This window comes from Notolabrus celidotus, chromosome 5 (genome assembly GCF_009762535.1).
Source record: "Notolabrus celidotus isolate fNotCel1 chromosome 5, fNotCel1.pri, whole genome shotgun sequence".
NCBI lineage: Eukaryota > Metazoa > Chordata > Actinopteri > Labriformes > Labridae > Notolabrus > Notolabrus celidotus.
The window spans coordinates 23,220,454-23,247,260 of NC_048276.1; the positions used below are offsets into that span (position 1 = coordinate 23,220,454).

General features: G+C 39.6%; 1 protein-coding gene across 1 annotated transcript in view; it reads left to right on the forward strand.

Moving 5' to 3' along the window:
• Positions 1-571: 571 nt before the first annotated feature.
• The window catches only part of usp25 (ubiquitin specific peptidase 25), a 47,967-nt gene continuing 21,731 nt past the window's right edge, over positions 572-26,807 (forward strand). Inside the window, exons 1-10 of the mRNA XM_034683417.1 lie at positions 572-819; positions 8,789-8,866; positions 9,279-9,423; positions 10,264-10,387; positions 13,713-13,875; positions 17,091-17,177; positions 19,316-19,453; positions 21,644-21,720; positions 23,439-23,512; positions 25,303-25,454. Of these exons, the coding sequence (XP_034539308.1) occupies positions 778-819; positions 8,789-8,866; positions 9,279-9,423; positions 10,264-10,387; positions 13,713-13,875; positions 17,091-17,177; positions 19,316-19,453; positions 21,644-21,720; positions 23,439-23,512; positions 25,303-25,454 (1,080 nt within the window). The 5' untranslated portion in view covers positions 572-777. The remainder of the gene's footprint in view (positions 820-8,788; positions 8,867-9,278; positions 9,424-10,263; positions 10,388-13,712; positions 13,876-17,090; positions 17,178-19,315; positions 19,454-21,643; positions 21,721-23,438; positions 23,513-25,302; positions 25,455-26,807) is intronic.

Sequence of the window (26,807 nt, forward strand, 5' to 3'; positions counted from 1 at the left end):
AAAATAAGTAAAAGTGGAAAGAAAAGTTAAAAAATAAGGTAGCGTTAACAAGATCAGATGAATACAAGAAATACACGGTTAAAATCATAATTAAATAAGATAAATATATGTTAAAGCAATGATTCAAATAATAATGGTGAAAATAATAATAATAATAATAATAATAATGATAATAATAATAATAATAATAATAATAATAATAATAATAATAATAATAATAATAATAATAATATTAATGCAGTCCAGGGCTAAAAACAAATTACTCCAATTTAAAAGCTAGATTCAAAAAGTAAGTCTTAAGTTTACTTTTAAAACACCCAGAGAGCTCGCTGTTTTAATGTCCAGAGGCTGAGAGTTCCATAGCTTAGGGGCGTAAAAACAGAAAGCCCTCTTAAAATGGTTGCCTACTAAGATATGCTTATGTAACAGTAAAAAAATCAGACAACAAAACAAACTATACGGTTGTGTTAAAATCACAGATCAGGCCAGTTTCTTCATATTCTTTTTTTTTCATCCATGATTTACAAAATTCTGATGTGTGACGTAATTGCAGTCCAGTAAGACGTGAGTAATCGATCCCAGATCTCAGGCAGAGGCAGAGCAATGTTTTCATTCCTGCTGACGACCTGCGATAGTCACTCTGCCATGGCGCCCGTACTGTCGTTGACTAAGGAGGGGACGTCATAGCACCGTGTTTTAACTCGCTTTAGTGATCACGATCTCCTGCGTTTTTCTAATCCAGGTTTCAATTAAACAACATTTATTTCTGGACCCGCCATGACCGTGGAGCAGAATGTCCTCCAACAGCATTCTCAGAAGGTAAGCTTACAGAAGCTAACTCTGCGGCTAGCTAACGTTAGCCTGAATAGCTACATAGTTTTGGGATGCAAAGTACTTGGAGAGTCCACTATGCAGCCCCTTCGTTAGTTAGGTTAGTGCTGAATTGTTGTATTACTGGACTCACTGGTCATCTGTTGGTTAGAAACGTTGTAATTGTATGTAGGTGTATTTGCGTCAGGCCCGACGTTATGCTAACGGGAAGCGTTATCCAATATTTTGCTAGTTAGCCAACATTAGCTAACGGTTCTACGTGAAGTTTAGTTAAACCCAGCGATGGTAATGAAGGCTGAGGAACACTAGAGACAGCTTGGTAGTAACATTGACAGCAGCCCCTTTGGAAACGTTAGCATCGTGGGCTAAGTGTGTCGTCAATAGATATAAAGCGGAGTGATAGTCACAGATTTACTGATTTACAAGAATCGAGAAAGCTTTATTGCCAAGTGAGCTTGCACACACAAGGAATTTGACGTGGGGAATGAAACATTAGTACTTAACAAGACAGTAAGGGTAATAAATATATAAACCTAAACACAAATCCCCAAAATTCTAAATAAAAATAAAAATACTAACTGTATAAAGAAAGGTAAATAAGTACTTTTAAAGACAAGTTAAATTAGCCTAAGCCAGAGTGCACATGTATTAGATGAATATAATAATAAAATATGTTATGGAATAAATTACAATATTGCACATGGGTATGAGGTATTGCACATGTATCTGATCTGTCACAGTTAAGTATGTGCTCTGCACGACCATGTATGTGATGTGCTCAGGTGTTCCCTCGGTTACTGCAAACATAAAACCCCTTTTCCTAAAAAAAGATAGGATGCTGTGGAAATGCTAACAGGTCAAAAGTCAAAACAAATATAATGGAGATGTGCATTACAGTGTAATCCATAAAATCAAACTGAAGTGCTTACAGTATCTACAATCATTCAGCCCCTGGGTCAGGACTTCATCCACCTCACAGGCCACATTCTCCCATTCCTCCTCGACCACCTCTTACTCACACTCTTCCTCTGCCTCTCAGATTATTTCTGTCTATTGTACAACCTTCAACAACCAGTGCTCTCTGAACTGGCTTATGTTGGTTTCCTCACATCATTAGACAAAAGTGTGATCAGTTTTGAGTGGTTGTGTTTAAGCTGTGACACCTGTGCTTTAAATGTGTTGAACTTTTGCTACCTGTGCTTACCATTATGCAACACAAGTGCATCACGATGCAACATGTGTTTTAGTGAGTAAGAATGTGTTTGAAGGTTGTGTCTAACAGGTGATAAGTGTGTATGGTTTTGCCAAAAGAGTGACGGGTTCAATACATGGATTCAGGCTGCTAAGAATTTGGTTCAGACAACAGGTTTCAGTGTTTTAGCAATTGAGAAATACTGTGAATGATGAAACTTTTTTTTGGGGCACTGGATGCTCATTTTAGATTCAATACAAGGAACAGATTTTGGAAAAGCTGGGACAGTAGACTGGAAAGGCTGTGAAATGCAAAACACTCGGCTTAGTGATTTACAAACAATGAGCATACCTGTCAACAGGTTAGTAACATGACTGGGTATTCAAAAGGCATCCCAGAGAGGCTGAGTCTTTATGAAGTGTGCAGGGTTTCCCCAGATCATTAACAGGTCCAACAATGTCATGGATTGATTTTTAAAAGTAAAAGTCACAAGTGATGAAAGGGACAGCTTTGTAGCGGGGGGAGTGAGAAGCTCATACAATTGCATAAATCCCTCTCACTGTCCAACTTGCCAAAAATATTCATTGGCAATATTTCAGTCTTAGACAGCTTACAAGTTGCAAGACTTGCTTGTACATGTGACAATTTGCAGATTTTAATGGATGCATATTACATCTCCACAAACTGTGCAAGGAAGAGAGAATAAGATGTGAAAACTTTAGCAAATGGGAACTAAGCTTCAAGATGTAAAATGTAAAGGGTTGGCACGGGCAAACACCTTGTAGGGGACTTGCAAGATATGCAATAAAAGCGTGGATGGCAGTGATTTCTGGGCTCCTTGTTAGCACTGCCTTAAAAACAGAAAGGACCCTGTAGTGGACATCACCACACGGGCTCAGGACCACTTCCAAACATGTCCAACAAATGACTTTGCACATCCACAAATGCAAGTTAAAGCTCTAACCTTAAAGAGTGGTGATGCCTAACTACCCAGGCTGTTGTTCAAATTTGTCACCGACTAAAAAAGTTTGTCAAATTCTAAAATCTGAAATCTGAATAAGGAGGCTCAATCCCGTAGAGGAGCTTAAAATCCACTATCAGGCAAGAATATGAAAACATTCCACTTTCAAAATGGCAGCAGTGGGTCTCCTCAGCCTCCAAGTTCTCATAGTGTTGTTAAAGAAGCGGTGATGCAACAGAGTGGTAAACATGACCCTGTTTCAACTTTTTGGAAATGTGTGGCAGGCATCAAATTTCAAACAACTACATTTCTGATTCAAGATTTAAACATGCTGTCTTTCTGCTTCATTTTTATTTTTTTACACATCACCATTTCCTGTTTCTATTTATGTCTCATGCATCGTCCAAAACCTTTTTTGAATATTTAATATTTATTGAGTAGGTACATTCTCTGGCTTAACTGAGCGCTTTGCTGAAGCCATTTGATGTTGTTTGTCCCCATCACCGATGTGTGTGTGTGCTCGGTATCCTCAGTTACTCCTCAGATACAACATGTGATATGTTTGTTGACAAAGTATGACCAGAGGCGACCGGGGAATCACAGCCGAGCCTTAGTGCTTGGCTGAGATTCAATAACGCTATCCAGACGGCAAGCCAAGTATGTGATGGTTGGTAATGGAGAAAGCAGATCACTAGGTTATATCTGATCACACTCCCAGTTCACGTCTGTTCGAAGCTTAGTGGTTATGAGATTTACTCTGACCACCGTGCCCAGCATTGCATAGCTTTGGTGAGTTATGTAACCACTTTACTGATGCTGCTAAACCCTGGGTTATATGTTTGCTCTGCTAGTTTGAATGAAAAGAAAGAATACTTTGCATAAGAGTTATGTAATCACTGTTATGTTGTATCACACTGCATGCAATGCTGTGGCTCTGTTCTACAGCATGGACTAAATCTGACATAGCTCGCATAGCTGAAAACACGCGTCTGTGTGAAATTAGTATCTGATGGTCTGTAACTGTTGGGTGCCTGGAGCACAGGCAGAAATACTTCTCTGATGACTCAAACTGAGAAGTAGCTATGTAGCACAACATTGCTCTGCTGTCTGGCCTCTTTGGGGACTGATATGTAGATTTACACCAGCAGTATGATCAGGACAAGTAAGATTTTATAGCAAGTTTGATAAAAGAAACTGCAACAAGGGCTTTACTGTAAGGGAATATGTGCACAGGTATGTAGAGAACAATGGGCTGCTCGGTGTGTGTTACAAAACCAGAACAATAGCCAATCAGACCTAGCCCAACAACCTAACCTGTTTATCATACTTTGAAATAGCTTAAGTTATTAATTGGGCTATAAAGCACATCACATGCAAGTAATGCCTTTGATTCTCTGTCCTTTCTTTTCCTCTTCCTCCCTGCTGGACAAAATACAGAAATCATTTTTTACTTAGTATGCATAAATTACTCCAAATTAAAAGCTAGATTAAAAAGATAAGTCTTAAAGCTGGGGTTGGTAGTCAGATTTAGATACACTTTTTGTTATACTGGTTAAAATGATCTTTATGTTCCGATGGCAATCAATACATAATGTGTTCTTAAAAAAGAGTGAAAAAAAACTGCTATCTACAGCCGGAGTAAACCTGGGATAACACCAACCAATCACCATCATTAGGGTCCAAATTTTGAAACCAATCAAATCCTGTCCTGCCGTTCTGCCCGTCCTCCTGCGTGTACATTTCCCCGGCGTGCACTCCTAGTCCTCTGCCTCTGCTTCCCCTGACTCTACTGACTGCCCCTCTCGCTCAACCTCGGGCCTGTCCCCTCTTAGCCGATGAGGTTCTTTGCGCAGGACTGTAGTCCGGATCAGAGTCTAAAAAGCTCTCACCTCGGGGGCTGTATTGTAGTGTCCGCCCGGACGCTGTCGGGATGACGAGCCGATTCGTGAACACGTCGAGCTTTAATAACCGGTCACTGTCGGCCGTTATCACGCCAACCAACAATCAATGTTTGAATGAATGAAAAACTTCCTCTCGTCTCTCCTCTCTCCAGCTTGCACACTCTACACCTCTCCTGTTGCCTTCACTGACTGTCAACACTGTAGGAATTAAGAACATCTACACTGAACACGTTTAACAAACAGTAGAGTTGTTACAGTATTATATGTGTTATAACTTTTCTCCTGATATCGTGTCACCAGTACAAATGGATAATGCTAGCATGACAGTTGTGAGTACTAACAGCAGCCATGTTTGTGTTTTTAACTTTCACTATGATAATGTTTTGGTGAGGACCGGTTTTGAATCAGTCACGGTCATATGGTCGCAAAGCAGCGGCACTCGTGCATGTGAGCAGGGGCGTGGTTTTGGAGGAGCTCCGAGGGGAGGGGGTTAGATGGAGTCCTGAGGAAATGCTACATTCAAATTCATGCTAGTTTTCCGGGACTACAACCACTAGCTGTAAGCTTTCTTTCGGTGCTTCGGTGCTTCGGTTTTCGGTTTTCGGCCTTGGTTTCCTCATTTTCGGTTTTCGGTTTCGGCCAAGAATTTTCATTTCGGTGCATCCCTAATGAAAATGAAAATATGAAAGTTTTTGAGCAGTGTAAGATCATTTTCAAGACTAACAGTCTGCAAGTAGTGTATCGATAAAATGTTCTTTAGCTTATAACTATTGTCCTACTAAGTCAGCATGCATATCTGTAAAAGTTTGGTGTGTGTCAGTGAAAGAGCCAGTGTCTTATGATACCTAGAGACATTAGAGTTGTGCTCCATCATCAGAGAGACTCATTACAGCAGGGTGTGGCACAGGTATTCATGTAGTGACCCGCAGAAGTGAAATGAGGTCATGTTGGAAGAACTATTAATCCCAATGAAGCCATTTGTTTTTGTTTGCACCTCCTTCACATGCTCATACGAAGCAGCAGTGCAGACGAGACCTCGGCAGATTCACTGGGAATGCCCCGTCTGCAGCCTGCTGTAAAACCTCACGCAGGGAATTATGTGCTATTATTCACAAGCTGCCTTTTAATGGCTGATGAGCAGTGTGACAAACCGACATGCCAGACATGTCTCATGGATATGAGGTGTGTGTGTGTGTGTGTGTGTGTGTGTGTGTGTGTGTGTGTGTGTGTGTGTGTGTGTGTGTGTGTGTGTGTGTGTGTGTGTGTGTGTGTGTGTGCCCACATATCTGAGTGAGTGCTCTTGTAGTTGACTTGGCCTAAATCTGTCAGAGGTGTAACTTCCCTCACACATCACCAACCCGGCCACTCTCTGTGCCAACAAACCTGCATCCATCAGTCTCTGTCAGTGAGTCCAACTACGCTGCCATCTTCTTGTTTACTTGTGTGCAGTGGGCGAAACATGGCAAGGTGCAAAACTGTTCTAAGTGCATGAGTTACAAATCTCTCTTCAGGACCTCCACACGTTAAACACTATAATAACTAAACTAACCTGCTGTGTTTTCTTCTTTTGTTAATGTATCCACTAATCACATCAAAATTGTTGGTAGGCTTGAAGTCAAAGTGTAAATCAGGTCGAACAATAACACAATCTTAAGGGTACATTTTATTTTAGACAATGTATTTCTGCAAAATCATCCCTGATAATCAGATTTACACTGTGATATTCGTCATTTTCTGAAATTATCATTGCACATGTACTTGCTAGCCTACCACTGGCCACGGCTACATGATGTTTTTTAATTCAGAATTAATTATTCAGAATTAAATAATCGGAATTAAGTATTCTCCTTCGCGGTTACATGGAAATAGTCATTCAGGGAGTTGGGAAGGGTTCTGATTGGACAGGGGCAGGCGTGACGTACGTCTACCGGAAGAAAACCGACTCCAGTTCCTGCTTCTTTTATTTTCGGTTACAACATGGAAGACCAACAAGTCCCTCAATTAACTTGGACGCTACAGCTTTAAAAAGGTCCACATTTTTATGCTCCGTCCATCAACTCTATTCATGATATCCATTTCTTCTGAGGCTCCTAGTAAATAGATAGTCCCTATGCTTGTTTCGGGCGGCCATCCTGGAATATGTGCTCGCCAGCGCGGAATATGTGCGTCTTGGCATCAGGACAAGGGAACGAGCATGCACAAAACGACCGGATTTAATTTAAAGCGGAATGAACGTAAACATGATCGAGGAGTTATTCAATTTCGGATTTAAAACCAGAATAAACCAGCTTATTCCACTTACTTCGGATTTAAGTTTAATTTGGAATGGTCATTTTCATTTAGAATTAGGTGTTTACGAGGTCATTTTTTATTTGGATATGATTTTTATTCTGAATTAAAGAGGAGTTAAAAGTCTCATGTAAACGTAGCCACTGTGTCATCACATGCTCCCTACTGAGTGTATCCTTGTCTCGTAAACTGTGAGCACGGTCACAGACAAATTGGCTGTAGTGCATTATTTATGTGCTGTTACTCTAGCAAAGCTGTGAACCTTATTTACACCTTCTGCACAGACACTGTGGCCTTGGGGTGTAGGAAGGTACCTGTGTCAAACACTTGCAGAAGAACTTGTAGCTGAGAGCAAGAATAGCGTCTCGTCTGAAACCAGGTACAGAGAAGCTGCCTCCAGGCTACAAACAAAGAGTGCTTTACTTCAGGAAAGTGCAAAGGAACTCCTCTCTGATGTCCTGACTGAGCTGTCAGTGCACGGCTGTTAAATGCTAATTGTCTAATATTTATGTTGTTTAAAGGCATGTTAAAGTGATGATACAATGTTCTCAGATGCTCTAAATACTTACATAACCTGAGATCAGTTTTATAGAAGTTGCCCTCAGGTAATGGGAAACCCTTTTGTTACCGAAGTTGACAACATGTGAGTTCGTAACACGGCTATTTACCGTACGATCCAGAGAAAGCTTAAAGGTCTGTTTTTGCATGAAGACTTCCATTGCAATGTTCAGCATCATGCAGTTTCTATTGCAGAATGCAGATGTGTATCTCTTTCTAGTATCCTCTGTTATTATTACTTTAACAGCTACACATATGTTAGTCGAGCACAGTTCAGAAGATATTAAGATTACAAGTTTTGCCCAGTCCTCAGACCGGTCCACTTAGACCGGTCAGAGAGAAGTCAGAGTCCCTCCTTCTCCAGCCTCCAGCCTCCAGCCTCGGATGCTGACACTAAGTGCTCTCTCACTTTATTTATAGAGCTTTTATTCAAGCTGTGCACTGCAGGTGAAGTGTGGTTAGGCCGTACTACAGTCCAGGTGGGGTTGACATCAGTAGGTCCCCAGATTTTAATGAACTTATCAGCGGGGAGGTGAATTTATAGCTTCATAGTTCTATAGACGCTCAATTAGCGTCAATTATTATTTATCAGTTTATAACATTATGATTGACAGTTATATTTTACACTGAAGATGCTGACACAGGTCAGAGTTTCCACTTTCCCTTCTTCATCTTTGTCTACTACGTCTTCTGGATCCTCTTCTTTGTCTTCTTCCTCAACCTGCAATTCGTCTTTGTCTCCTCTTTTTCTTCATCTTTTTCCTCTCCTTTTATTTCTTCTCTTTTCTTCTTCTCCCTTTTTGTCTTCATCCCTTTTGCCTTCATCTCTGCCTCCTTGTTACTTAACAGGGGCTATCGAAACACAATGCACAGGTTACAAAGATAAGATTTCATTTACTGCAACAATAGTTCAGCTATTTCACCACTGATCTGATGCTTTACCCTTCTATTGTGGTTCCTTGAGAGTGTGTGTTTGAGGTTCTTGTCCTCCATCATGTTCTTGTCTGAAAATACGTACTGGACTATAACCTCTGTCTTTCTTCTGTCCTCTGATAGCACCAGCAGACGCTACTAAACCAGTTAAGGGAGGTTACGGGCACTACAGACGTTCAGCTGCTTCAGCAAGCTCTGCAGGTACATCATTATACACACGAACAAACCACAAACACAAAAACAGAGCTAATTTACACACATTTGATTCTGCATTATACATTTGACTGCATTATATTTAGCCTATTCTCTCACATGGGGAGAGAACGCTATTGTTATCATTTTTAAATGTAATGCATCCCAGTATAAAACCACCAAGTTATGATCTCAGTAGAAGTGTGAAGTTGGAGTTCTTCTTTTAAAGCACACAGTGACTGAGGTTTACACAAATACAATGTTAGCTATTTGAAACAGAAGCTGTAGTCTATGAAGAAACTAAAGCTGAAGAAAACCTGAAACACACTTGAAGTTCCAGTACTGTTTATTTCTAGTAATTACATCCCTGTGTGTTTATTGCTGACTTATATAAGCCTTAACAAACACACTGCTTTTGCAGGCGAGCAATGGAGACCTGGCCGAGGCTGTGGCTTTTCTGACGGAGAAGAATGCCAAGGTTCCTCAGCAAGATGAGACGACCTACTACCAGACGTCACAGGTGGCCAGCGACAGATATATCAGCGTGGGCAGCCAGGCAGACACAAGTGAGCAGACCTGTGACGGTTAATAAAGTATTTAAATAGATAGTCTAATACATTTGGAAGCTCCTTCATCACAATTATGACATAAAGGAATGCAATCACAGGAAATTAAGGGTTTGACACTCAAAAGGTTCTTAAAAATAAATTTCCATTAAAGAAAGAAAGGTTACATTTTTTTTGATTTTACTGTTGATTATAGCTCTTTGGAATCAGCCAAATCGTTATGACCTTGATAAAATCAGAAACCAGAATGAACACAAAAATTTCAGTTGGTGAGTCTCAGCTCCAGGGCTCTGTAAATCTGCCACTCATTTTTATGGATACTTTCTTAATCTCATAAATTTTTTATAAAATTGAAATAAAAAATTTATTAGTTTCCCCTAGAATCCAGATTGTCACATTTTTTCCCCCTTAGTTTGGTCAAAAAATGGTCCAAAACTTTAATGGTTCTTGTTTATTATCATAAATGAAAAAGAAAAGCAGAAAATTCATAAACCTGAGAGGCTGAAACTGCAAATATTCTGCAGTTTTGCTTGAAAACGACTGAAGTGGTTCACTGTGACATCAGTTTATTCTCTATACAAAGCAGCTCTAGTTAAATAGATTAAAAGAAACATACATAAATAAACACGGCAGCTTTATTGATTTATTGCTCCTAAAGCTGCCGTGTTTTGAGGATTAACTGATTTATTAAGCAAAATGTGAAGAATCTGCACTTTCAGCTTTGAATATATACGACTGATATCTTGCTTTGAATACTAAGTTTAAACCTTGATGATAAAATCTGTGCATATGTAATAATGTGTGTCTTTTTGTGTGTGTTTGTGCGTCTTCTTAATGCAGATGTAATCGATCTGACTGGAGACGATAAAGATGATCTGCAGAGAGCGATCGCCCTCAGCCTGGAGGAGTCTAACCGGGCATTCAGGGAGACGGGCATCACTGATGAGGAGCAGGCCATCAGCAGGTGGGCTCAGCAAGCATCACTCACTGATAACAACAAAATCTGCCAAGAAATGCTGGACTCAATATCCAACCAAACACTTAACAACACCTACACTCAACCTTCCTTAGATGAATATCCACACTTAACAGTACCACCTACAAGTATTGGCTCGGGGTTGGGATGGAAATATATTCTGGTTTCTCTTCTGTATTGGGTAATGCTGATTGTTTAACTGATGCGAATAATGAAACACAGAACCATTTATCAGAACCAGGGATGTCCTGAGCTTAACCTACGGATTGGTCTGAATCTGGTCCAGGCATTTTTTTATGGGTCCGTATTGGATCAAATAGATCTGATCACAATTTAGCCTTCTTATTTTTACTGAACTCTTCTGTGTAGAGCTGTGCTGAAGTCAGAATTTGCACTGTTATATTGTGTTTAAACAGTTTCAAACACCTTGTCAGGTAGTCTGTGGTAAATACTACTCTCAATTTAAAAACATGCAGAGTATCTAGAGACATGGTAGCAGCAGCAGAGCTCCCAGCCTATCCTGACTTCATCTTTCTTTTTGAAAAAAAACAAACAAAAAAAATTCAGAGACAACATTTCTGTCGCAAAACTGCTTATTTCATCTTAGTGGGTCCATTCTAGGGCTGCACGATATAAAAAAAACCCCAAAAGATGCAAGGTTTTTCCCTTATTCAATATATTTTGGGCTATAAAAAATAGACATTTATTATAGCTTAATCATGAAAAATGAAAAACTGGTGACAGCATGACGTGTTTCAGGTCATATGACTGACATCACATGTCCTGTGATGAGACTATTGTGCCTCCCTACATCATAATGGTAAATGGACTTATATAGCACTTTTCTAGTCTTTCTGACTACTCAAAGCAATTTTACACTACTTGTCACATTCACCCATTCATACCTATTCAATCACTGATGGTAGAGGTTGCTAAAGTAAGGGATCAGCATTAGCTAATCTCATTCGTTCACATTCACACACCGCTGAACAACAGCAGCAGCAATTTGGAGTTCAGCGTCTTGCTCAAGGACACTTCGGCATGTGACTACCAGGCTGGGATCGAACTGCCAACCTTCTGATTGATAGTAGATCGATTGACTCTACCCACTGAGCCATAGTCGTCCCATCTCAGTTGTAACGGTGAAAAGATAAATCGTTCAGCCTTTGTCCATATGGATAATTTGGCACCTAGCCTCGTGTATAGTGATCGCCAAACACTCACATGGCTCGTGCACTGCTCTGTATACGAAGATAAAACAAAAAAAATCAAAGAATTTTACTGAGAACTCAGATCAGAGATTTTTAGGAGAGCCTGCTGGAGTCTGTGACTGCAGCAGAGCTCTACACTGTGGCCTATAAGCAAGAATACAAATGAAATAACAATGTGAATCATTTTGGTTGTACTCGATGTTGATAACTCTGTTCACGTTACACTGGGTTTAAAAATACAAAGGACCTAAATTCTGATGCTAGTAGATCTGTATCTCTCTCCTCTCTTGTTAGCAAAGAGGCTTCTCAGAAATTTTCATTTCAGCGTTCACAGAATAATATAACAAACATCACATCATATCAACTTTCGCTGATTAAGGCGATTTCTTTGAAGTAACTTGACGTCAGGCTAGCATTTAAACTTGGCTGTGTTTGGGTGTTTGTGAGCACTCTGCCAGCTGTCAGTGTTGTTTTTGAGGTAAAAATAAACAGCGTTACACCATGTTCAACTGTGATTTAACAGAGTGTGCTTTAGCTCTGATAACTCAACAGGAGAAAGGTCTTGTCATGAGCAGACTCCCCTCATTGGGTTTCTCAGATTTCATATGAAAACGTTACGGTCCCAGCTGTCTTAAACGTTTTAGTTTACAGAATTTAGAAGGTAAGTTTAAGTTCATACATATGAATGGATTCATGCTTTTATATAAAAAAATGCAACATACAATTGAGGGTATGATGACCTCTTTAGGTTACTTTTTCAAACATACCAGTATCAGTTCATTTACGTTCATTAGCACAGGTGGTCATGTGAAAACCAACCAGCAGCAGTTCTAAACATACACAGAAGAGTTTTGCCACAAAATTTGACCTTCAACCAAACTTCCCCAACCACGTGGAGCAGTGTCACTATCTTGATGAATCCGTCTTTCTGTCACCATCTCTCCTCTTAGTGTCTTCAGATGCATGTACAGAAATATATATTTATATATTTAGAATTAAAATGTTGTCAAACTTCAAATATGTGAGTATCACGTACCGTAAAACACACATCCAATGAAGTCATCTTAAACAGCTAAAATGTTTTTTAAACCTCTGGCTTGTGACAAAGCTCTGAAACGTGACAAAGGTGCTCAGTTTAAAATGATTGACACAATAAACTAGCACCAGATCAGATTGCTGTGGTAGAAAGCCTCTTCTTGGGACAGGGGCAAAAACACCCCAACTTATCTTGTATTGTAAAAAAGATAATAAAATCAAAGATACATGATGGCTTAATGTCTTTAACATTTCTTAGCTAACCTTCCCTGAGAAAGAGAAGTTAATTGTGAGTAATAACCAGATTTTAAAAAAGTCCTGGAAAAGGCACATTTTAGAAAAGATACTTCATATATTGCTTTTTGAGACAAACAGATTTGGTTGTTCAGTAAAACATACCGCTGTCTATTTCTTGTTCTAAGGTTCAAACCCTTAAAAAGTTTAACTTACATCCAGCTTTACACAGAAAATAAACATATGCATCGAACTGCTCATTGTTCCAACTTGAGGCTGCACAGTTGTCGTGTTGTTTACTATTGTGAAAGATTTTAGCCAGCTCATGAACTGAGGTTAGAGCTACTGAGAAACGCTGAACTTTAAAGGAAGCTCCCTCATTTATGGCTTCAACTTGTTTAAACAAGCTACTTGACTCACCACGCCGTCAGGTTTACTAAAGAAGAAAAATATAACAGATTTATACGAGGAAAATGCTTCAGTCAGTGTTTTTGTTGTTTAAATCTCTTTGTGTTAAAGAGGAGTTGACCTCTGCAGAAAATGTGTCTGCAGGGTAAAAACTTGTGAACAATCAACACTGAAGGGTCATTGTGAGACTTTTTTTGTTAAATGTGCTGCTAAAAAAAATGGGGCAGAACTTAAAAACATCACTTCCTGTGAAATGACCATTACACAAAACCAAGTTGAATCCTTTTTGTAACCAAAACCTTTTATCTGTTGTAGTGGGATGTGAGAGGGAGCGCTGAGATAATTTGTTTGAAAAAGATGTGTGTTGGCTTTAATATATGTTAATTTAATGTGTTTTATCTCGCTCTATCTCTCTGTTATTTCAGAGTGTTGGAGGCCAGCATCGCAGAGAACAAGGCGAGTCTGAAGCGCACCCACACAGAAGTGTGGAGCGATTCACCCAACCCACATGACAGGAAGAGGATAGACAGCTGCCCAGTGGGACTGAAAAATGTCGGCAATACCTGCTGGTTCAGCGCTGTCATACAGGTACACACACACGCACACACACAATAATCATTCTTTCATCAGATCCGCTTTTTGAATCATAGACTCCTTTTTTTATATCTTCGTCAGGCCTCTTGAAATGTTGCCATTTCTTCTAGTATTCTCTTTCTTACACCTACTTTTTTGGCAACAGTACACTTTAAAGTAGGCTGTTGTATTTTTAAGTGTGGTCTTATATGCTTACATGTTATGATGCAGAACTCTACACTGAAGACTGTTACTGGATGAAAGAGCCATCTCAATGTGAATATGCTGGGAAAACGCGAGGTACTCTTCCCAGTATTAGCCCGCTGTCACAAAGAGTCAGCCTCTTGTGTGCTGTGAGTCAGTGGTAAAATGTGACCTGAGCTGAAATATGCCAGATGAACACTGGATACACCATCACATGATGCCTGGCTCGCTATGTGTAATGTTACCCCCACCCTTAAGCTGAAGTCACTGCTTGAGCCTGATCCAGCTGCACTCCATACGAGGACACCAGTAAACAACTTTCTCTCTTACGAATGAGACACACACATCCTGAAGACGTGTGTGTTTACTTTCACTAACAAAACAGAGACACAAGGTCATGCTCCAGAAAAAGCGCAGTTAGTAAAAGCAGAGTCATGTGTGTTGTCTTTTATTTATAAAATGGAGAACAGAGTCAGATTAGCTTACTTTGTAAATGTATTAATGTGTGGGAGTATTTGACGACCCTCCTTTTCTACATAACCTCAGGCTGTTTTTCAGTACTTGATGTGACACACACTGTCTTATTATCTCATGCTTTAAGGAAAGGGATAAGGGTGCAGAGAGGGCAGAGAATGGAGAGTGTCAAAATTGTTATCTTGGCAATATGGTAAAAAAAAAAAAAAGTGTGAACAAGAAGAAAGATGTGAAGATTTGACCGTAAGATATATTTTAAAGACTATTTCCTACATTCTTCGTGTACACCACTACAGGGACATGGTGTCTGAGGCGAGCGCTTACATGACAGCGAAAAGCAAGAGTTCAAGGAACTGCTTGCAGGTCATACTGGAGCAACTGAAAGTAAAAGAAGACCTGAATATACTGCTCTGAAGCATGATGATTAATGCCATCTGTCAACAGTATTTAGAGCCAGCTTTGCCAAATAATGTTGACCTTTCATTTGTTATATTTATAAAGGGACCAAGTACAACTTTGAACTTAAATGCTACCATGTGATGCATTGTACTAGAGTTAGGTTAATAGAAGCTAACCATTACTGCAGGGATGCAACGATTAGAGATTTTGATGTTAAAATTATAGTCTGAGTTAGGTTTCAGAGCGCTTATCACCAGTGTTTACTGTTACTAGGACGGAAGTCCAAAAAAGTCACTTCCGCGTCCCGTTAGGTCTGTTTTAAAATGCTCTGTATGCTTCATGCTTGCTTTCATTCAACGGCATTTCAACATGAAACTTTAAAAAATATTGCTAGAAATCGTCAGAGCATCAGCAGCAGCTCTAAACCAGGAAATCTCGACAAAACGAGTGTGATGACTTTTCTCCTCCGCACGGACTTCCGCCATTGTGTTGACCAAGATGATTGCAGAAGTCCCGCCCCTTCTTGATTCTGATTGGTCGGTGATCAAGAAGTGACATTGATGAGTGCGGCCGTGTTCCAAAAGTTTTACTATTTTCAACTGAGAGAGCTCAGAGCGCTGTGACAAAAATCAGCTAATGCTGAGAGCATTTTTGTGCTGAAAATGCTGAATCACATTGAGTTTGAATAGAAACCAGCGCTGCCAGCGCCAAAAACGCTGCAGTGGACACGCCCCCCTAAAGCTCATTTGCATCTGCAGTCCCTTGGCAAGTCACAATTAAAACATCACATTGTTATAAGACGTCATTAATACAGAGCAGTACGTCACACATACACACATAAACAAACACAGACACACACCCTCACACCAACAATAAGAATGTCACAATAATCTACTATCATATTTATTGAGGAAAGAGAAAGCTGAGGTGAGAGTTGCCCATCATTGTTACTTGGTTGCACTTATACAGTGCTTTACATCTGTGGCTGCATTATTCTATAATCAATTTGCCATATTTTTTAAGCATGTAAGAGATGATTTCATTGATAGCCATAGACTACATGTCTTTCAATGTAGACTTCCACTGAGAAGAACATATTAGACCATTTAGGAACTAAATTAGGAACTAAATTTAGACTGTCATACCAGCTTGATCATCAATGAAAATGATCTCTGGAAAAGAGTGGGAACCCTGAGATTATTTGCTCAATAGAAAACAACGTCTGATCATTCCCACGATAGGCAGAGAGAGAGAGAGAGAAAAGCAAAGTGTAAATCTATACTTTCGGTTTATGAAAACATTAACACAGTTTATAATCACCGCCCGCTGATTTCCAATCTGTGGACCTGGTTTCAAAAACCAAGGGCACAGATTTGTGAACACAGTTTTCTTTCTTCAGAGACCAAGAAATGGACCGTTTCTGCATCCGCCAAGGAAGTCCAATATATCTGCTGTTTTGGAGTGACACGCACAATAAATACAAGCTGTGAAAAGTCTATTAGAATCTACCATTAAATCCAGATAAATTGGAAATTTGGGGATCCGCTCGCTGTAGTCCATTTCTTGTTCTCTGAAGGACAAAATCGTGTGAGCGCTATTGGTTTCCAAACAGATCGTAAATCAGCCAGCACAGATTTCGGGTCTGTGGGCACGGATCAAGAAAGATGTGGATGTGTAAACCAAGAAAACAGGTTTACACATGGCACGTTTGTATCCTCAGGTGACCACAGGGGAACCAGAACACTACAAACTTTGTGAAAGACACGAGCAAGGCCTTTTTTGAATGTCTCAGAGTTTTAGTGCAAAAACAATGAACACAAAAGTGCAATAGGAACATGCACTGTATATATAGGGAAAGCTATTTAACAGCAGTGATACTATTATCAAGGAACCTTAAATAGAATAAGCTCAAATAATCAAAGACAATATTAAACCACATACGCAGACAAAGTAGGGCTATACATTTGTGCAGGAAGGTGCAAGATGAGTGCATCATGTAGCAGTGTGTAAATGAGACGGTGTGTAATGTAACCGCTCCTTAGGCCAGTGTGGTGGCGTGGTGCCGGGGGCATCATGAGTGAGGTTTGTAACAGAAGGGGAGAGGTTGTTTTATCATTGAATGCTAAATGTGTTTGTTTCTCTTCATCCTCCAGTCACTCTTTAACCTGCTGGAGTTCCAGAGGCTGGTGCTCAACTACTCTCCTCCAGCCAGAGTCCACGACCTCCCTCGCAACCAGAAGGTGAGACCCCTGCTACCTCTCTTTGTAGCCCCTGAAGCAGGAGAAAACAAAGCAGCCAAAACAAAGTGTGAAGGTTTTTTTTAGGCTGTTTAGGTTGGTTGCCTGTGTTTTCAACCTCCTGTCAGCTCTGTTTACATCCTCACAGCCCTTTTATAGCTTTATCACAGCTAGCAGTGCATTAGCTCTGTGTGTCTGACCCTCCCTGAGCTGTGAGCCACCGTCCAGCAGCTGTGTGATATGGCCTTAAGGTTACAGCAGCTTAGTGTTTGGCCTCTTGCTGTACACATTACTCAGTGTTAGCAAGATACAAGAAGTCCCTGCTGAGGTGAAATGTTTAATGAAACGTCTGTTTTTTCCCACCACAGGGACTGAATTGAACGTGTAGAGAGTGTTTTTATGGTCCCAGAGTGTTTTCAATTTGAGATGCTTCAATGTTTCGAGTCACAGTCACCACATCACAGCAGAATACTTCTTATACTTCCATATTTACCCCACCAAGTCTTTACCATAGGGTCAGATGCCAGTTGCTAATCTGTTCTGAGCCTCTGCTGAGGAACTGTGGGAGTCATCTCTTCATATAGGCTCCCCTGATCCCATTTACTGACCTTTCACTTAAGCAGTATGAGACCACTAGAGCTTAGAATGTAATCTGTACACCAGCATCCCTCACTCACAAGCACAGGCAAGTCTGCTATTATGCACCACTAAGTCATGTGAAAGGTCTGGTGTGTACGATCAGTTGATTGAGTGTATTGCATATAGTTTTAATATATGTTGTTGCATGCTTGTCAAATCAACTGGAAATTAGAATTGATGTGTTGTTACCTACACTGATCTAACAAAGGGAGCAGGTCTCTTTCAAGTCCGCGATATTGCACCACCATGGCTCTTTGAAAGTTCAGCTCAGTCAAACACACACTGACTCCAGAGAGGGACTTGCTCTTTTAAGGCCATCTGTGGTTGTCTGTCTCATTTAGAAGGGCAATTTGATTGTTTGCAATCTTCAACCTCACCCCTAGATGCCACTAAGTCATACACACTGCTAATTAAAGTCATATCACAGTGTCACCATGGTCATATTACACAACTGAAGGAGCCCTGTAGAATAAGTTGTAATGGTCCTACTGCTGCCCTGCAAAAAATGTAACCTTACCATCATATGTCATTACACTTGTGCTATTCAGGTTGAAAATGTGTCTATTATTATTATTATTATTATTATTATTATTAATAATAATATTAATATTAATATTAATATTAATATTAATATTATTAATAATTATTGTTATAATCATGATTATTATTATTATTATCATTTGTATTTTTAATTCTTATTATCATCATGATTATTATTATTATTATTATTATTATTATTAGCAGTAGTATTAGTATTATAATTATATTAGTATTATTATGATTTTTGGTTTTATTATCATTATTATTAATAATTATTATTATTGTTATTATCATCGTTATTGTCATTGTTGTTATTATTATTATTATTATTATTATTATTATTATTATTATTATTATTACACATGGTAAGATTTTATGTGTGGTCCAAATGTATGGCTGATCAGTAAAGGAGCATCATAGTTAATCCAAAACTTTTTGTGGTATGTTATGTTTTATATTCAAAAAATTGTCACGATGACTACAACACTTTTTGAAAATGTTATAGTATAACATAAAAAAAACTGTTTAAACTACAAAGAAATTTAATTCAAGCCATCCGTAATGAAAAAGATATTCAATAAAGCATTTTTTTCTCTCAAATAAATTGACTTCAGATACTCTTAACAAAAGTCGGAGGATATTTTAGGTTTTTGGTCACATTAAATAACATGTTAAAGTACAACAACAACTCAGTCTTAACAATTTCCAACAACTAGTCAAGTGTGTGTGGCCCGTGCCCAGGATGCACTTGTTCCAACTGAAGATGTAAGCCTTTAAAAAAGGATCACACATTTATACTTCTACATGCTTTTTTAGATAATATCTATTTTCTCAAACAATGAGGATCATTCAAATGCTATATTTTAAAGTAGTACTTTAGTCAGGGAGAATTCTTCATTTTCCTCTGAGATGTATAGCTCTGATTAATTTACTTAACGGTTGTTTGTGTTTTCTCTGCGCAGGAGCACAGGAACCTGCCCTTCATGCAGGAGCTGAGGAATCTCTTCTCCCTCATGGTCGGCTCCAAGAGGAAATATGTGGATCCATCACGAGCTGTGGAAATCCTCAAAGACGCCTTTAAGTCCAGTGAGTCGCAGCAGGTACGTGTTGATCCACTTTTATCTACATAGTAACATTCACCAAGTCCAGGCAGATATTTTCCTGTTCAAGTTTGAAAGCTGTAAAGCAAAATAAAACAAATGCATAAATCTAAGCAGTTTCCCCGTGTTATAAAGACTTATCTTAATAACGTTTGTATGCTATTTGTTGTAATTCTATTCAAATCATGGCGTGCATAACAGAAAAGAGTGAGGTACTTGGAGCTGTCACAGGCTTGTCTGTTGTATATTAACCTTCACAATAATCACATTTGGATGTTGTGAGAGATTGGACAGCTTTCAAATCTCTCAGAGCATGCTGCCTGCTACCTGCCTGTCAGTGCTGAAGTGAGTGAGCTTGTCTCAAAAGAACAGCCTGAAAAAGTAGTTTGATATAGTTAGCTGTGATCACAGTTTCATGTGCTCCTCCACCATCTCAATGTCATATAATCAGCTGAGGTCGGTCAGTTCTTTAACCTAGAATTTCTTGGGTGTAAGTAGGCACGTTCAGGTGTATGTATCTTAAGCCCTTTTTTACATTGAGGTTGGACCGTTGAATCCCACAATTTTGAAACATTGGTGTCCCCTTGTGTGACTTACTAGGGATGCACCGAAATTTCGGCCACTGAAAGACTGTTATCATCGAAACAACACGGCCGAAACAGAATGTTATGATGACGCAAGCAAAAACCACAGCCAGTATGCACTTGTCTGGATAAGGGCCAACATGTCTGCATCCGTTATTCTTTTAATTGCAGCACTAAAGCGTCTTCTAAGAAAAGAGGTTAAGACTGACCACGGAGTGAAAACAATGAAAGTACACTCTTAGAGTCAGTCAGCACACATTTCACTGAGATCTATTCGGATCCTCTGCACTTCATCGCGACTGTACTTGATCCGCGTTATAAAGATCATTACTTGGATGTGGGAATAAAGCAGTGTGCACGAGAAATGAACCAGCCCGTGACTGATGCGGAGAACCCGCTTGGAGACGGAGAAGCGCACAGCGCAGGAAGGAGAACAGAGCGCATAGAAAAGGACTCATCTCTCTGACCCAGATGAGGGGCATGCACCTTCGTTGTCTGATGTGTTCAATGAGATCATTGATTTTAGTGAGGTTAGTACACAGTCAGAGCCATAAATGCAATGATAGGGGAGACCGGGGACAGTTGTAACCTTTTTGACATTTCTGTCTATAACTTTGAGCTCTTTTAACCCAGTGTGTTCAAACTACTATACAAACTAGCTTCAAGTGTCAGCTAATAAATGGCCTAGAAAATGCCTGTGCAACACAAACAGAAAATGCATGGCTTAATCTCAAATCAAAGGAGTGAAATGTTACAACTGTCACCGGTCTCCCTACTAATAATTGGCATAATAATTTATTTCGGTGTTTCGGTTTTCAGCCTTGGTTTCCTTATTTTCGGTTTCCGTCAAGAATTTTCATTTCGGTGCGTCCCTAACTTTTACCCAGCGTTAAGGCACTGCTGAAGCATGAGATGCATCACGTTTGAAGAACTAGCAAGCCTCACACACACTCAAACGCACACACACTGTGAATATTTAACACCCTTTATCCTCCGTCTGTGCCTCATCCTTTCAAACAAGAACTCCACTGCTCAATATCATTGTCGTTCTACTGACTCAGCTCGACTGAATGTACGACACTTAACCTCTCTTATCTATAGCTATTAATCCTCAAACCCACATCATCCCCTCTGAACTGTGCAAAACATAATATTGACGAGGAATTAGCTGCTCTGTGCATATATCCCATAATGTGCTGTGACTGTTGTGGTCTTGTCCTCACTGAAGCATTCACACTAAGCCAGTGGCTGTGCAGAGGTTAACTGAGGTCAACCCTCTGGCCTTGGTGCTCATCAGTCATGTCACTACTCTGTGTAAGAGTCAGGACGGAGGGGCTCTGACCTGAATTAGCATGTAGCATTGATGTCTATGAGAGAGTGGCCTTGTGGCGTGCAGGTTCCCTTTGAGGTTCAGCGATCAGTTGGCTCAGACAAGTCATCTTTTATCCGAGGCTCAGCGTACAGCAGCACATGACAGACGTAGCATTGATTTGACTGATTGGACTTTCTTGCTTGTAGCTGCAGTTTGACTCTGTGATCTTCATGTCCCTATAGGCTGTCACGTAATTGGACATTTTGTATGTTCTGTCTGTGCTTCGCTCAACAGCAGGATGTGAGCGAGTTCACCCACAAGCTGCTCGACTGGCTGGAGGACGCTTTCCAGATGAAGGCTGAAGAAGACAGGTACTTATCTTACTGGTGGGGGGGTCAAAACTCTACAATAATAAAATGTTTTTTTTTTGCAATATTGTATCTAAACTGAAATCAAGTCTTAATTTGGTATCAAATAGATAAAAGCATAACATTCGGTGTACGTGAAGGACTTTCAATATCCTTTTTTTCATCCAGAGAGTAGGCTGCCTCTTATATAACCGAAATAACAGTGTAAAAAGTAAAGGAGTGTTAGACCTGGCTGAATGCAGTGGGATTCATCACGCAGAAGGCCAGGCCCCTAAAAGCACACCGGGTCTTGTTCACCTGTGTGACTAAACTCCCTGTTGGCAACATTTCAGGCCTGATGTACAAATCAGAACATCTGATCTCTTTGCAGATATTGATAATCCCTCACTGTGAATCTTTGCATTGAAAATGTAAACAAAGACTGTTTAGGCAGAATGTTGTTAATGGCCTCTTCCGGCTCTTAAACCGGTGGCAGCCGAAACTAGCATCAGAGTTTCTTAATAGAAATAATTATCTCCTCACTGATGGTACTGTTTGCATTTGTTGGCCTTTTAGAGGCATTAGTATTCATTTCTCGCTGTTTCATAACCAGCTTTAAGCATTTATCATAAAGATAAATGTTGTTTACAGTACCAGATTGTAGTTGCTGAAGGAGCTACAAAGTTTTTAACAATTATTTATGGCTTTTATTGCCTTTATTGAGAGGACAGGACTGTGGATGGAGTTGGAAACAGAGAAGAGACTGCTTGGAATGACGTGCAGTAAGGGGCAGAGTGCGGGAGTCCAATCCAGCACCATGAAGCCTCTATACAGTTGTGCTCATAAGTTTAAATACCCTGGCAGAATTTGTGATTTTTTTTGGGACATTTTTCAGAAAATATGAATGATAAAAGAAAAAGTTTTTTTCACTCATGGTTAGTGGTTGGGTGAAGCCATTTATTGTCAAACACCTGTGTTTACTCTTTTTATATCATAATGACAACAGAAGCTACCCAAGAAATCATAAATTCTGCCATGGTATGTAAACTTATGAGCACAACTGTATATACACCGCTAAGCTAAACTAGCTCTCCACTTTTTGCAAAAGCTGCATGATTCAAGACACCTTGAAAAAGATTCAAATAGGAATACCCAGCGCTCACAGACAGAGTGATAGACTCCAGGTTAACGGCAGGCGTTCTTGAAGTCTAAAAAGTCACCTGTTGAGTTAGGAGGGAAGCCACAGGGCTTTCTTCTTCACACATCTGAGCCTGAAGAAAGCTCAGTGGATTCCTCCTTTGACAGTTATTTGTAAAATATTTGAGCTGATGTATTTTGACAGTCCTTCAAGTTTAGTCTGTCAGGGCCAGGTAACACTGACGGCAGGCTTAACAGCCAGTTTGAAAATCCCATTTCAACACTGTGAAAAGAATCACAGTGATAAGAGTGTGTGAGTGTTCACTGTTTGATAAACAGATGGTAAAGAGACTCCTTTTAAGTCATAATATCAATTGAATAAAGGTAATATATAGTAATGTGTTTAATTGCAATATTCTGTGTATCACAAATAGTCCAAAATCAATGATTCTCATCCTCTTATAACCACAGCTCTTTATATCCAGAGGTCACTGTTACAGATTGGACAGAGTCAACAAACATGTCTTCATCATCGTGTCATGTCTGCTGTATACATGAGTTAGATATGTCGATTGTTTACAGCTTTGGTCTTTGTCTGCATTCAGGGAGGGCGAGAAGCCAAAGAACCCCATGGTGGAGCTTTTCTACGGTCGCTTCCTGGCTGTGGGCGTCCTGGAAGGTGAGATGAGCTGTTAAATTAAAACCAATAAAGAGGAAAAAAAGTGAGGGGTAGCCAGAGAGTCACAGAGAGTTAAAGCATTAACTCGGTTTGATTGCATCAGCCAGAAAGCAAGCAAGTCCTCGCCCCCAGTAATGAAAGGTGACCTTGTCCTAATGAGATGTGGTCCATGTAAAAGAGGAGCGTGGCTGCATTGATTGTGTAAGACCTTGATTGCTGATTGACATTGTGCTTATTATGCATGACAATACTGGCCCAGAGCCACAGAAAGCTGGGCCAGTGGACTTTGCTGCTCATAAAACGACCTTAATGCCTCATCTGCATGTTCGCTAGCAACTCCTCTCTCTTTTTTTGGGGGCGTCTCATCAGTAGTTGAAGCAGGGAGGTCTGTGCAGCTGTTTAATGATGAGTGAGTGACTGCTGAACAAGTGAAAATCAGCTCGGATGCAGACGGGTGTGAAATGGCTCGTTACTGCTTCTTCTTCTCTCACGCTCTCTGCTTTTCCAGCTCTGCTGACAAAACTTTGACCTGTGTACAGTGTGTGATATGATGCATATGACCCACTTAGTCTGTCTCTTAAACGTGCTGATGACACATCTCCAAGCAGCAACTTTTTAATACAGCCAACAACTACCTTTGTGTGAAGTGCTACTCTTTGTCAGCTAGGTCAGCAATTGCACTGCCTGAAAGTCAGACATCAAACAACACTGCAAAGTAAATGAAAGAAGGGATATGTCAGTCGAAAGAAACAAAAGTATTTTACAAAAATGGTAAAATTTCACTTGATATAATCTCAAAAAAAAAAAAAAAAGTATATTGAGTGAAAGAATCCATTGATGTTCTCAAATGAGTCCAGACTATGAAAAGGTAGATTTGTGATATAATGAATAGATCAAAAATAAGAAATATGTGCTTTATTTAAATATTCAATGTTATGTCCATTGTCTTAAATAAAGGTTATTCATGCTGATACATTTCTAAGAACAACTGCAATTTTTTTTTGAGTAAGTAAGGCTGACTGTCTGTAGTTGCGCTAGAGATGAATCTGGTGATTTGAGCAAGACAAGAACCTCAGGGAGACTTAGCATCATGTGTGTTATATGGTTCTTATAGTGTGGTTTACGATTTCCAATAAGACAGTGACTTCTCTTTGTTATTTTTATTTTTATCAAGTCTTCTTTTTGACTATATCATGAAGTTTACGGGCTGCTTATCCCTCTATAAAATGTTATGCTTTATTTTTTAAAAAGATACACATGAAATATGAAATTTGCAGTTGTCTGAACACATTATCTATTTTAGGCCTATGTTTTTTTTGTTTTTTATTGTTCCTCTATTCTTTTGCCCTTCTTTTTTTAAAACTTTATGTGTAAAGAGATGTAGGGGGTGGGGGGTTAAAGGGAAGTAAAACGTTATTTTTGTGAGCGTTTTGCACTCAAAAAAGAAAATCAATAAAAATAATATTGGAAAAAAAAAAAGACAGTGACTTCTCTTGAGTTATAATATTTAAAATGCTCAAATTCTGACATTCTGACATGCCTTGTGTTTGTCAGTGTTCAGAAGTCTTTGAGTTTTCTTAATCCTAAAAACAAGTAATAATTTCACCATTTGCTAAGTGAGGACAAAAAAGTTGTTCAAGCGAAACACTCCATCATATAAACTGCTGGTACAATACAACAATCATTATCGCCGTAGTTTAAGATATTTAACACTTTTACTCTTTGCATTGTGGTCTTCTAAGAGACATGAGTGGCCCTCCTTTAATTTCTGTTGTCATCTGTCTTCACAGGTAAAAAATTTGAAAACACAGAGATGTTTGGGCAGTACCCTCTGCAGGTGAACGGCTTCAAGGATCTCCACGAATGTCTGGAGGCAGCAATGATCGAGGGCGAGATCGAGTCCCTGCACTCTGCAGAAAACTCTGCCAGGTCCGGACAAGAGGTCAGTAAAAAAAACAAAAAACATGACAGCAGAAGACTGCTGGGGTTAATGTATCAATCATTGAAAGTGTACATCAATACTTTCTCATTCCATGTGTTTAAGAATAATACCACCCCTGACAATTCTATTGAGTCTGCAGTACTGAAGCTGGGCCAAATTCAGATTTCAAACTAGAGCTTCAGGATGAGAAAATTAAAGATATTAAATCTATTTTTGTGTGCATATAGTTTTGGATAGTGTTTAGATAGTGCTTAACAATCTGGCCTTGGTTGTCAAAAAGGTATCAGGTATACTTTTATATAAGTTGTGCATCAAAGTTTCTAAATCTGATATTGTAGAAGCCCTGATAGATAAAGACATAGCTTGTTTGCGTAATAAATACACTGCTTATGGCCAAGTAGCAACCCCCATACATGTCATAGCTCAACACAGAGTCCAACCATCTTCAGTCACCACCTATCAGCTTCACTTCAATCAGGTTAAATCATTTTGGGTTATTGTGTGGCTCCTCTCCAAAGAGCTAACCCCCTGGCCTGTGTATGACACCTGAGCTGTTCGGGGTTTGACCTCTGCTTAGCCGTAGCCTCGTCTACACTGTCCCATAGCAGCAGGCGGCAGCTAATTAACGGGCCAGTACACAGATGAGTGTGGCAACCAGCCATCAGCAGGAGGGAGGAGTGGAGGCAGAGCAGGAGCGAGACTCCATACATCCACATGTAGAGTTTGTTAAAGTGAAAGATGAATACTAATGATTGGGGGTTTCTTTGGATGCCCCCTTAAACCAAGTTCTTGATTGGAGCTAGTTTTGGTTATGTGATATCTCCATTCCATTTGGTCATTACAGAGTGTGATTTGTGCTTGGAAATGTAGTTTTTGATGTTATTAAGCATCCTCTCTTTTCTACTCCCTTTTTTGGTATTTGACTCTGAGCTCCTTCATCACATTCACAAGCGTTCATAATACAAACAGACAGCAGAGCACTGACTTTGCTCATCTGTGTAAGTGCATAAAACTTCTGAGGTAAAAGTCAAAATGTCTGTTAATCAAGCAGAACCAGAAAGACACAATTTTATGATCAGGCTTGAGCACAAGCTGACTTTGTGCAGTCTGTTTAGCCAAATACAAATGAGCAAATTATCAGATCCCCTCGAACTCCCACACAGCCCCTCCTCCATTTATCAGCAGCACCTGCCAGGCAGTGAATCAACATCAGCAGTCACAGGGAGAAGGATCGAGGGCAGCTCTAATGACTCATAGTAACTGATTTTAATGTATTTCAAGAATATGAATATTTGAAGATTTAAGGTTTGTTACATCATTTCGTTTTTTATGAGAAACTTTTCTGTTTTTGTT